This window comes from Phyllobates terribilis, unplaced genomic scaffold (genome assembly GCF_046119375.1).
Source record: "Phyllobates terribilis strain yellow unplaced genomic scaffold, ASM4611937v1 Scaffold_3__8_contigs__length_932513732, whole genome shotgun sequence".
NCBI lineage: Eukaryota > Metazoa > Chordata > Amphibia > Anura > Dendrobatidae > Phyllobates > Phyllobates terribilis.
Window position 1 is genome coordinate 739,947,029 of NW_027362763.1, and position 13,110 is coordinate 739,960,138.

The 13,110-nt window shown below is 43.0% G+C and overlaps 1 protein-coding gene across 3 annotated transcripts in view; it reads right to left on the reverse strand.

Moving 5' to 3' along the window:
* ASB3 (ankyrin repeat and SOCS box containing 3) overlaps positions 1–13,110 on the reverse strand; it is a 168,603-nt gene that overhangs the window by 60,092 nt on the left and 95,401 nt on the right. For all 3 annotated transcript variants that reach the window (XM_073672125.1, XM_073672124.1, XM_073672126.1), the window contains exon 7: positions 1,512–1,689. In XM_073672125.1, the coding sequence (XP_073528226.1) occupies positions 1,512–1,689 (178 nt within the window). The remainder of the gene's footprint in view (positions 1–1,511; positions 1,690–13,110) is intronic.

Sequence of the window (13,110 nt, forward strand, 5' to 3'; positions counted from 1 at the left end):
ATCCCATCAAAGTATATTGGAAGTTTAAACAACTTTATGTTAAACAGTGATTAACCTGTTTTTGCCACTGATGCCAGTGCCTGGCATTGGCTGCAGCGCTGATGTCAGTTTGACAGCGTGGCGGCCCTAGCGGGGCATTCACGTGTAGATGAAAAGCCCTGTTCAGAGGCTCCCTGATTGTCTGCTGTGCCGTCAATGTCACACCAGCACCGCAGCCAATGCCAGACACCGGTAACAGCTGCGGAGACTCGGCGTTGGACCCACAGAAATCAAACACAGAGCAATTTGTTTTTTTATAGCAAACTGCAGCCAAATGAGAAATTTGATTGAATGGGAACAACTCTATTAACCCCTTTACAACCCAAGGTGGTTTGCACGTTAATGACCAGGCCAATTTTTACAATTCTGACCACAGTCACTTTATGAAGCAATTACTCTGGAACGCTTCAACGGATCCCCCTGATTCTGAGACTGTTTTTTCGTGACATATTGTACTTCATGATTGTGGTAAAATTTCTTCGATATCACTTGTGTTTATTTGTGAAAAAAAACCGGAAATTTGGCGAAAATTTTTAAAATTTTGCAATTGTCAAAATTTGAATTTTCATCCCCTTAAATCAGAGAGATATGTCACACAAAATACTTAATAAATAACATTTCCCACATGTGTACTTTACATCAGCACAATTTTGGAACCAAAATTTTTTTTTTGTTAGGGAGCTATAAGGTTAAAAGTTGACCAGTGATTTCTCATTTTTCCAACAAAATTTACAAAACCATTTTTTTAGGGACCACATCACATTTGAAGTCACTTTGAGGGGTTAAAATACCTAAAATATTGTACAAATGTAAAGAACTTTCCCCCACTTTATCAATCAAGAATATTGCCAAAAGTCTACATTATAAAGTATGGGTGTGTGATTGCAAGGGAATCTGCAGATTTTTTTGTCCAGATTTACTGAGCGGAACAGCAGTAAAATATAGTACCAGAAATATAGATGAGATTTACTAAAATTTCATCCACACAACGTGGAAAATATCTACAGCAAAAACTGTCCGGCCTTGTGAACTTGTGAAGTCTGCAGAATGTCAATTTTTGCTGCAGATTTCACCCTATGCAACAGGTAGAAAGCTGCAATAAATCCGAGACAAAATTTGCAAAAGAATCTGCACAATTTTTGTGCACATTTTGCTGTTGCTGTTAAAACGGATACTTCTCATTCCGCTGTGTATACATTTCCCTGCTTTTTATTAGCTCATCTGTGCAACCTGATCGCATTTTGCAAACCTCCTTGCCAAAAAATTAAAATCAAATCCTTTCATCATTAAATACCTATTAGCGTCTTACAACACATGCACCCGTTACTACACCCCAAATGATTCCGATCTATTAAAAGACATTTAGCTGAAATGTAGGAAAAATTACAATTTTACAGGAAACAATCAACATTTCTAATTACCTTATGCGATTGCTAAACTCTTTAATTAAACCCAGATATCAGACAACTTACTTGCGCCGGCCCATTTGTGCAGCTGCGTGTATTGGCAAATGCCAGCCTTCTTCATTGCAGTAAAGGTTTGGATCGGCTCCCGTCGACAGTAACAGCTCTGCACATTTCTCGTGGCCTTCCTGAGCTGCGATGAATAATGGAGTCGCCTTGTCCTTGGCTTGGCAGTTGACATCAGCACCTGACACATTATACAGCTTTTAATAGAAAGGCATTTGGAAATCTTTTACAAAAAAATTAGCTTGATGAACAAATATTGCCGTTTTAATGAAGCCGCCATGCTTAGCATATGGCAACATCAATTTTATTTTCACTTAAAGCAGATTTACTTTATTCACTCGACTGCAAAACTCTCCGATGCCGTAGACAAGCATAAAAACAAAGTAATTAATGCCACCAGCATCCACAGCTCGTTCTAAAGGGACAGGAGACGTTTTTTTTCTTAATATTTACAGAACTAGAATTAATAAATCTATACAAACATTTAAACACAGTCATATACAAAAGTTTTGGACCCTTTTTCCATTTACAATGGACCCAATGCTGATATTGATAGGACCTTCTGACAGTGTAATGTGTATGGCGGGCCTCCCGACTCTCCCCCAATGATGTCTGGGGCAGACAGATCCGGAAAGTCAGATTTATGATGACCGTTCTGTTTGTTTTCCGGGAAATAAGTTGCCGGCAGAGGAGTTTGGGAGCGGCTATCTTATAAAAAAAAAACACAGGATCATTCAGCAGTGAGATGTCTTGGGGAACCGGAAGAAACAGATAGGACAAACGATAGTTCAGCCTTCAAGTAACTAATGTATTTGGGGATCTTAAAAGACCTCTCCGGCGGTTTTTGTTTTTTTTATTTCACCCCCGGAAAGGTATCACTAATGCATGTTTCCTGCCCCTAGTAATATATTTACCAGCCGCAGTCTTCTGCTCTTCCTGGCACTGTTCGGGTCCTGTTCCGCTATCTTGTGACTGAAGCTCCTGACTGACTGGAAGTCAGAGGTAACAGTCACAAGCTCTCAATGTAAGTCTATTACATTGAGAAGTGACCCCCTGCTCTCCCAGTAAACACTGGAGCGATCCGGCAGGTCACCGCCTCCAGAAGACAACCGGAGTGGCACAGAGAACACAAGAAGATGGTGACTGGTAAATATAATTCTGGGGGCAGGGCACTTACATTAGAGCCACCACTCCGGAGATAAATTAAAAAAAAAAAAACGCTGGAGTGGTTCTTTAAGCAACAAATTGTGGATCTAAAAATAATGGAAACGGACTTTTAGAGTAAACTCAAAATTTAGCATCGGACAGTCCTACTTTGTGCAGTCTGAACTCCAGTCGGAACAGAAGTCTATTGTTCTACAGATCTGGCTATTTTTCCCTCTGACGTGGCAGTGAAACGCCGAAAGGACACAAATGTGAGATGAGATCCAATAATTTGTGAAATTGTTCACATTATCCCAGCATATCAGGTGTTGCATCTAACCCTTCAAAGTGCTATGTTACGTTTTTTGACACAGGTCCCCAGTTTTGCAGTGGAAGCTGATGAAAAAGATCAATGACATCTGATACTGTTTTGACATCAATTGTGATCAGTCGAGGCACACAAAAAAAACCCTGATGCCACTGTTCCAGATATATGGGAACCAGGCCTAAGCTGTAATACCATGGACAAGAATGACGCCTAAAGGAAATCTGACAGCTGATCCATGCAGCCCGATCCATGGTCAGCATCTATCAAGCACTGACTGCATGATTTCAGAGAAACACATACTTTGAAAGCTTCCGGGGACTGAGCCCCACAGGACACAAGTCAGAAAGTTGTGCCCCTCACTGCTTTTCTCCGCCCACTTCCCTAGAGTGACAGGTCTCTCCCACGGCAGAAGGGGAGAAGCCGCCGGGGACCTGACTGTCGAATGTCTGAAAAATCCGCAACATTGCAGAGTCAAACATACATGGCGAAAAACAATTATCAGCTGTCAGGTTCACTTTAAAAAAAAAAAAAAGAACAGACTATATTGTTTTCTAAATTCATATCTCTAGTTTAAAATATGTTAAACTTTCTTAGTCTAAGGGGTAACGTTTCTCCTTGTAGAGAGTGAGAAGCCAAGCCTGGCATGTCAAAGTGAGGAGACTTATAAGCCTTGCATGCTCCTCTGGGAAATTAAATATACAAATTGTCTCTTCAGAGAGGACAAGAACTCTAGCGACACCTATTGGAAGCTGCGATCCTAAAAGTCAATATTGACCCTTTAAAGAGTCGTGCAATATGACTTAGGATAAAAGCCAAACCAGAATCTTAATTTGCAGACACAGTGTTTCAGGTATTGCTCCTCATCAGTGCAAAGTATGAGATCTGATTTGGCTAGGTGAGAGGCTCTGAACTTGAGTCGAAGAGGGTAAATGGGTAACGTTTCTCCTTGTGTATTTACCCTCTTAGACTCAAGTTCAGAGCCTCTCACTTAGCAAAGTCAGATCTCATACTTTGCACTGATGAGGGGCAATACCTGAAACACCGTGTTTGCAAATTGAGATTCTGGTTTGGCTTTTATCCTAAGTCATATTGCAAGACTCGTTAAAGGGTTGACAGTGACTTTTAGGATCGCTGCTTGCAATAGATGGCGCTAGAGTTCTAGGCTTCTTCCTCTCTGAAGAGACAATTTGCATAATAAACTTTCTTAGACAAATTCAGCTCTGCTACATTAGTAATATATATTGTGATTGCAAAAGAAAAGAAGAAAAATACGAAATGCACTTTTTATCTAGAGAAATACTTGGAAACATGAGATTGCAGAGCTCCTGCTGAGGATATGGTTCTTGCTTGCCGAAAATCTAATTTAGAAATGTCCCGTGGGCATATGATACACCACATACTGGCTCTTCATGTAGTCTTCAATGCTGTAAGTGGTTTGGTGTCATCAGCACAATTACTGGTGTGTGAAAGGATTCCTCCTTTAATACAAGTCCTTCTTATTAATAAAAGTTGCAGGTATACAGTAAAAAGGAGGACAAGGGTTTAAGAAAAATCCAAATCCCGCCAGCATCCGGCACAATGCAGAATGTGCTCAGCAGCATTTTAATGTGGAGAAATCAGCTCTTTTTAATCTTCTGATAAATGATGGATGATCTGAGCAGAGCCAGCAAGTGCAGCATATGTGGAGGGCTCTGACTACAAGTATGATTGAAAGGAGTTTCAGCAGCAGGTCTGCATCTGGAGGAGCTAATGCAAGCCTACAGAAATTGAATTATGCTGCCTGCATTCAAATCTGAATGGCTTTGATAGGTGATGATGCATTGTACAGGAATCTCAAGGAAAGCATGGAAAGGATTTTGCGGATTTTGCACTATAAGAAGCTACACCTATGTCAATTACATTTCCTGGAAATGAATGCATGCAAAACCAAGAGAAAAAAAAAATCCACCATATAAAACACGATTTATATAAACAGTTTATTTCAAGGAATTCACTGAACCGTGCAAGTTTTATTTAAATTTAAGGGCCACATTTCCAAATTACGTCAATGCCTACTGGGAGAAAAAATCAGGAACATGACAGATTTCCCTGAATGGTGTTAACGGCAGTAGTAAATTACTCAGTTTAACAGTGAGCTAAGAATTAAACCACAAAAGGGATAAGTAGCCCAGGCGGCTCTACGCTCTTAGATCCTCTTAGGACCTTTCATAGGTTCTACTTCCCCTGTAGACATCACAGATTCGCAGCTCTGGTGCCAAGCTGTCTCTGTACCTTCCGGATCATTACCTTTCCAGTGACTATTGCCTTTCCAAGGATTATTCCCTTCCCCTAAAGTGCTACATTCCAAAAAAAGACATCACTTAAGTAGAAGAACAAATCGCACTTAAATCTTTCATGAGAATCCCCAGGGCTGAAGGTCTTTCAACGGAGTAGAACCAACGCAACGTAGAGTCTTTCACGGTTCCACTCTTCAATCTATATAAAGATGTGTGTCACAAGGGCTCTACTCCTTTTATAAAGTAAGGATCTATGGATGTAAGGATCCATATTTCATCTGTTGTACTCAAAATGTATTTCTCTGGAATGAGCAGCCAAGAAACCAGCTTTTTTATTGAGCTTTGTATCTGGGATCAATCAAGATATGTGCCAAAAACAAGTCCAATCTGTATCTATCATAACACTGGTTGAAAATAAGGTCTTTAGTTCAGAAAGTAAATTCAATAGAGGGGATATAACTTGGAGAAACAGACACCAATCTAACTAGATGGTCTCATAGAAGTTTGTGGATAGTAGAGCAAAAATAAAAAACACCAAGTCCTGTAGTCCTTTAAGACAAGATTAATTGATTCAGGAAAACCAAAGTAATAGCGTCCTTTATTATTCTTAAATGGAAATGGTTCAGAATGACCTGGGTTCATCCTTGAGCCTTCTACCTAGTAACAATAATTGGCTTTGGACAGGTGGTAGCCTATGGTCAATTAGATTGTGCATCAAGGTTAGCATGTATACATGGGAGATTTCAGAAACACAACCTTACAGATATAGCCTTAAACTAATACACAAAATTGGATATCCTGATGTAGAAAGTTAACTCTTTGGATGCATTTACAACTGCTGATTATCATTAACGAGCATTCCTGGGAACGCTCGATTCCTGATACAGGATTTTGATCACCCAATGAATAAGCAAAAAGATGATTCGTAGGGTGAAATGATGCTCGCTTTAAAATCATTGTTGGCAGCAGTATAGTATTCTATGAACACAAAATGACTGCATTATTGATCAATCAGTGCACATGAAAGTGCGGTAGGCCTGCCGAAACTGGCTCTTAATCAACCACCAGCTGATTAGCTTATATTTAGCAGACCAGCAGTTGTTTAACGTCCGCGATCATCTAGTGTAAATACCCTCTTGCTGATGCCTCAAACGAATCAGCAACAGGGGGCGGTAATAGAAGCAGTGAGAGACACCAGCTGTCACGTGTGTGTCAAATGTGACAGTCGCCCTCCAGTTGGTTGCAGAAGCTCTCTTCGTTTGCCATTACAGACACCTTCTTTGCTGTTTCACTCTAGGATCCAGCGGTTACCTCCTTCCTGCTAATTGACACCCTGGCCTGGGTGTTTAAATAGTTTCACTTTGCAGAAGGAAAGTGCTGGTGATATTCACATGACCCCTTAAGAAGGTTTGGAGCAGTTGCAGTCTGCTTACTTCCTCTTTGGTGCTAAGAGGCCGGGTGTGTAAACTCTCTAAAATCGGCTCAAGCTAAGTTACTTCCCCATGTCTGTCTCCCCTTGCTGTCTTTAGTTGTTATTGGGGACTGACTAGCGCTCATCCTCCTTTCCCTAGCCAGGGCCTAGCTTTAGGGAGATACAGGGTTTTAGGTTCCTGATCGGCGATTGGTGAGAAACCAATGTAGGGACGTTAGGGGAGACAGGGTGATATAAGATCAGCCTAGGAGTTCTCCACTTCCACTTCCCCTTTTCCTAGTGTCTGGGCTTCCTTCACCTCATTCCTTCGTGTTGCACTAAGTCTTTCAAACACCTTGCGTGACATTATCAACGGCTGTGCACATTTAGAGAGAAAAAAAAAACTTGACATTTGGGTTTAAATTGTGTGGTATTTTTTTTTTCGGGCACGGTTCTTTTTGGTATGGGTTCAGTTGCAGAGCTCACAGAGCGGCTGCGCGGTTTGTCTCTGGAGGTGAATGACTTCCGCTGTGAGGTTCAGCAACAGCATCAGAAACTACAGGTCGCTAATGTGGGGGTCTCTGCAGGTAGGCCTGTCCAGCCTGAACCCAAGGTTGCCCTTCCCGACAGGTTTTCAGGAGGTAGGGACAAGTTTTTTGTTGCATTCAAGGAGGCCTGTAAACTGTATTTTAAACTTCGTCCTTCCTCCTCCTCCTCCGGAAGTGAGGAACAACAAGTAGGAATTGTGATCTCTCTACTGCAGCGAGATCCTCAATCCTGGGCATTTTCTTTACCGCAGGATTTGATTTGTCTCCAGTCAGTGGAGGGGTTTTTCGGGGCTCTTGTCCTCATCTATGATGACCCTGACCGAGTCGCCTTGGCTGAGTCTAGGCTACGTCGCTTTCAGCAGGGAAATCAGTAAGCGGAGACGTACAGTTCTGAATTCTGTAGATGGGCAACGAATTCTAAATGCAATGACTCAGTTCTTAGAAGCCAATTTTGTGAGGGTCTTACTGAAAGGTTGAAAGATGCCTTGGCAGTATATGAAACCCCTCAGTCCTTGGATGCTGCCATGTCGCTGGCAATACATCTTGATAGACGGCTGAGACCTCCTTCTCCGGGGCCTTCTTGTTGGGGTTATGTACCTTTGCCGGGGGAGCGGTCTGGCAGTGAACCAGTACTGGGGGAGGTGGAGGAACCCATGCAGTTAGGGGGTGTCTTTACATCATACATTTCCCCGGAGTTTCGCAAGAAAAAAGGAGTATGTTTTTTTCTGGGAAAAAGGGACATTTTATTGGGACCTGTCCTTCAATTCCTAAATAAAAGGGAGACTCGATTAACTCTTGGTAGTCTGGAGTTGGATAAGCAAGGGGTGCAATTGTTGCCAACCTGCAGTTCCCGGTTTGTTCTGACAGCAGAGGTGGTGCTAGAGAGAAAAACCGAGAAAATTTCTGCGTTTGTTGACAGTGGAGCCAGAGTCAGCATGGTTGATGCAGAGTTTGTGAAAACTCATGGTCTTGCTTACTGTACTTTAGCTAAGCCTATTTACATCTTTACCATCGACTCGACGCTACTTGTACAGAAGGCATTTACTCAGATTGTACATAATCTAAAATGAAGGGTGGGGTCGGTTCATTGTGAAATAATCTCTTGCTATGTCCTTGACAGTCTTCCCATCCCAATTGGTTTGGGTCTTCCCTGGCTGGTGATACATAATCCATTGGTGGTGGATTGGCAAACCGGGGAGATTATTGAATGGGGAGATTACTGCCATGAGAACGGTTTAGATATTTCCGTTGCTACTGTCTCTACGGAAATATTACCTGCTTTTCTGTCTGGAGGACGTTTTTTCTGAGAGGGGGTATCAGGATTTACCTCCTCATCGTGCATATAACTGTCCTATTAACCTGACCCCTGGAGCTAAACTACCGAAGTCCAGACTGTATAATCTTTCTGGCCCTGAGAGACAAGCAATGAAGGATTTCATTGCGGAAAGTCTGGAGAAGGGACACATTAGGCCTTCATCTTTGCCTGTGGCGGCAGGGTTCTTCTTTGTGAAGAAAAAAGATGGCGGTCTATGTCCCTGTTTAGATTTCCGGGAATTAAATGAAATTACCTTCCGTGATCCATACCCTCTTCCTCTGATTCCTGATTTGTTCAGCCAGGTTGTAGGAGCTAAGGTGTTCTCCAAGTTGGATTTAAGGGGAGCCTACAATCTGGATAGAATCAGAGAAGGGGACGAAAGGAAAACAGTGTTCAATATCCCTAAAGGGCATTTCGAGAGTCTGGTTATGCCTTTTGGTTTGACCAATGCACCTGCAGTATTCCAGCATTTCATAAATTATATTTTCCATCATTTGGTGGGGAGGTTTGTGGTGGTCTATCTGGATGATATTTTGATTTACTCAACTGATTTTGAAACACATTGGGGGCATGTTAAACAGGTGCTTCAGATATTAAGGGATAACAAACTTTATGCCAAACTAGAAAAATGTGTTTTCGCCATTCAGGAGGTACAATTTTTGGGGTACTTGTTGTCATTTTCGGATGGATCTTGAGAAGATCCGTGCAGTCCTTGATTGGGACTGTCCTGAGAACCTTAAGGCTCTACAACGTTTTCTGGGCTTTTCTAATTTTTACGGGAAATTCATCCAAAATGACTCAGTAATTGTGAAATCCCTTACTGACATGACTAAAAAGGGGTCTGATTTTTCCAAATGGTCGGATGCCATCTTCCAGGCTTTTTCTTCCTTAAAGAATTATTTTGCCACTGCACCTATACTCAGCCAACCCAGTGTTTCCCAACCTTTTATTGTGGAAGATGATGCGTAGGATGTGGGGGTTGTGGCGGTGTTGTCTCAGGGTCCGTCCCCTAGTAAATGGCGTCCATGACGTCATTATGACATGGGTAATAGGGAACTTTTGGCGATCAAATTGGCGTTCGAAGAATGGCAACATTGGTTGGAGGGGGCTGTCTATCCTATTACTGTTATTACTGACCATAAAAACCTGTCATATCTCCAGTCAGCTAAACATCTCAGCCCTAGGCAAGCCAGATGGTCCCTGTTTTTTTACTAGGTTCAATTTTGTTGTCACCTTTCATCCAGAGGTCAAAAATGTCAGGGCTAATGCTTTGTCCTGGAGCTTCCCTGGTGGCAGTGACCATGAGAACGCTGCCATGATATTACAGAAGGGGGTAGTCATTTCAGCATTATATCCTAAACTGGAGGGTGAGGTGTTGGAGGCTCAGGGGGACGCCCCTGCCTCCTGCCCTTCAGGAAGGTTATTTGTACCATCTAATCTGTGCCGCAAAGTAATTAAGGAACATCATAACTCTGTTTGCTGGTCATCCAGGTGGTAAGGCAACCACGGACCTCCTCTCTCGTCGTTTTTGGTGGCCGAGGTTGCATCGGGATGTGATTGAACATGTATCAGCTTGTAGCATTTGCGTGCGTTCTAAGGTTTTGCATACCCGTCCGTCTAGTACTCTTCTTCCAGTACTTATCCCTAGTAGGCCATGCACACACTTGTCCATGGATTTTATTACTGACCTACCGGTTTCTGCAGGCAAAACAGTGGTTTTGGTGGTAGTAGATAGGTTCAGTAAAATGGTTCACTTAGTCACATTACCTGCACTTCCAAATGCCAAGACACTTGCTCAGGTGTTTATAAATGAGATTGTAAAGCTTCAAGGGGTTCCCTCCGATGTGGTGTCAGATTGGAGGACCCAGTTTGTTTCCAAGTTCTGGAAGGCATTCTGTTCTCGACTGGGGGTGCAGCTGTCTTTTTCCTCTGCCTTCCATCCTCAGTCAAATGGACAGACTGAGCGCGTCAATCAAAATTTGGAGACCTACCTCGGGTGTTTCGTCTCCACTTACCACTGGCATAATTTGCCATTAATAATCACCATCAAGAATCCACTGGCAGGTCACCATTCTTTGGTGCATATGGTTAACATCCACAATTTGGTACCTTTAGTGGGGGAGGAGCTTCGGGAATTCCTGAGGAGGAACAGTTTGCTTTGTCGCTCTCCTCGGTGTGGCAGGAAGAAGTATGTGGAACCTCTTGCACCCTCACCTCTACCGCCGCCCCCAGTAATGGTTGATAGTAATCTGGAGTTTCAGATTTCGAGGATTGTAGATTCTCATCTCCAACGTCGTTCTCTACAATACTTGGTGCACTGGAAGGGTTATGGTCCAGAGGAGAGGATGTGGGTTTCAGCATCAGAGGTGAACGCTCCCAGGTTGGTTCGTTCATTTCACACCTCTTATCCTGAGAAATCTGGTCCTGAGTGTCCGGAGGCTACTCGTAGAGTGGGGGTAATGTTCCGGGTGTGTCAGCTGTGACAGTCGCTCTGCAGTTGGTTGCAGAAGTTCTCTTCGTTTGGCATTACAGACACCTTTCTTTGCTGTTTCACTCTAGGATCTAGCCACTACCTCTTTCCTGCTAATTGACACCCTGGCCTGGGTGTTTAAATAGTTTCACTTTTACAAAAAGAAGGTGCCGGTGATATTCACATGACCCCTTTTGAAGGCTTGGAGCTGTTTCAGTCTGCTTACTTCCTCTTTGGTGTTAAGCGGCCGGGTGTGTAAACTCTCTAAAATTGGCTCAAGCTAAGTTACTTCCCCGTGTCTGTCTCCCCTTGCTGTCTTTAGTTGTTACTGGGGACTGACTAGTGGTCATCCCCACCCTTCCCTAACTAGGGCCTAGCTCTAGGGAGATACAGGATTTTAGGTTCCTGATCGGCGATTGGTGAGAAACCAATATAGGGAAGTTAGGGGAGACCAGGTGATACCAGATCAGCCTAGGTCTCCACTCCTCCTTTCCCCACATCTCTTCGTGTTGCACTTAGTCTTTCCAACACCTTGCGTGACACCAGCGCCGTCCCCTGATGAGAATTCGCTTGAGAGAGGTGATAGAAGCTGGGGGGGGGGGGGAAGCGGCGGCACTGGTGTCACTCACTGCTGACAACATCATGTTTCACAGTTAGAAGCAGTGGTGGTGGAGAGGCGAGAACAGCACCGGCACTCTACTTCCATCTCTCCGTTGCACTCACCTCTCCTGCATCTCCTATCATCATGGATCCAAGACATTTTCAGAGGGTAGTGATGAAAGAAACTGTAGTGACTGCAGTGCCACCCTCAGATGGCATCCTGTTCCAAGAGGGGCGATAGACGCTGCAAGAAAGCGAGTGCAGCCCCTGACTCCTGTCACATCCCATCTGAGACACAATTAGGGATTTGCAGGATAGGGAAGAGTGGAGGGTATTTTAACAAAAATATTAATTACAAAAGAGATTATGGTGTAAAAATAGATATTTAGAAAGGACATTTTTTGCTACTGGTCTACCCATTTAGGGAAACTCCTATTTTGGGGAGGTTGTGGAAGAGTTTCTTTTTTACTGAAGCTTCTCCTGAAGCAGTTTAGAAGAGTTTTGGAAGAGTTTATTTGGAAGAGTTGTTTCCAGCCTTTTGATTGGGCAATGTCTAGTTTGGAAAGGTTTCCCTCAAGAAGTGACACGCACTTTTTTTTCTCCCATCGGGCATCATTCAAAGCTTCTTTTAAAGTATGTTCCCATAATGACTTTGTTCTGACAAGTATTTTGTAAGCAAAGCGGCTTCAGAAAAATGGCACTACTTGGACAACCCCGTCTCAATCAGTATTTTTGCACCCAGTAAAATAATAACACTTATACTCCTCTCCGGTGTCAGCGCCGTTCCAGAAGTGTGAGCAATCACTCTTCCAGGGCTCACATCACATTGTTATGTCACGCAAGCTGTGCAGCACTGGCTTCAGTCTTGATGACTTCTGACGAATCAGACATCAAGAGGAAATGAGCGGCCAGCTGATTTGACTTTCTCTTGATGTCTGATCTGATTTCGTCTGAAGGAGGGGAGAGTGAAGCCAGTGCTGATTATTATATCACGCGATCCCCGGGAGAGCGAATGCTGACAGCGCTGGAATGGCGGCGACACCGGAGAGGAGTATAAGTGTTATTACTTTACTAGGAGCAAACATACTGATTGAGACAACCCCTTTAAGGCCTCATTGACACGTCCATATTTAACCATATAAGTGAAAAAAATGGTCCTGGTGTCAGTGTTTTGGATCTGTGTGTCCATTTTAACATTAGTGTACTATCAGTGTTTTTCACGGATGGATGGACTTGTATTGGCCCTTGTCATCAGTGATACCGGAAAAAAACGGAAATATGAACAGCACCACAGATTATATATGTGTAGTGTTGTATCCGTGAAAAAAACGGACAGAACACGTACGTGCAACACAGATGTCTGAAGGAGGCCTAAAGTAACTTTTTCCACTTTAAAAAGAATGTTCACATTATTAAAAATTTAATTAAAAATTATACAACAATATAATTGATGGGGCGTTCATCCATCAAGTCGCCATGGCTTGAGAGTAAACTGAAGGCGGTTAATAATA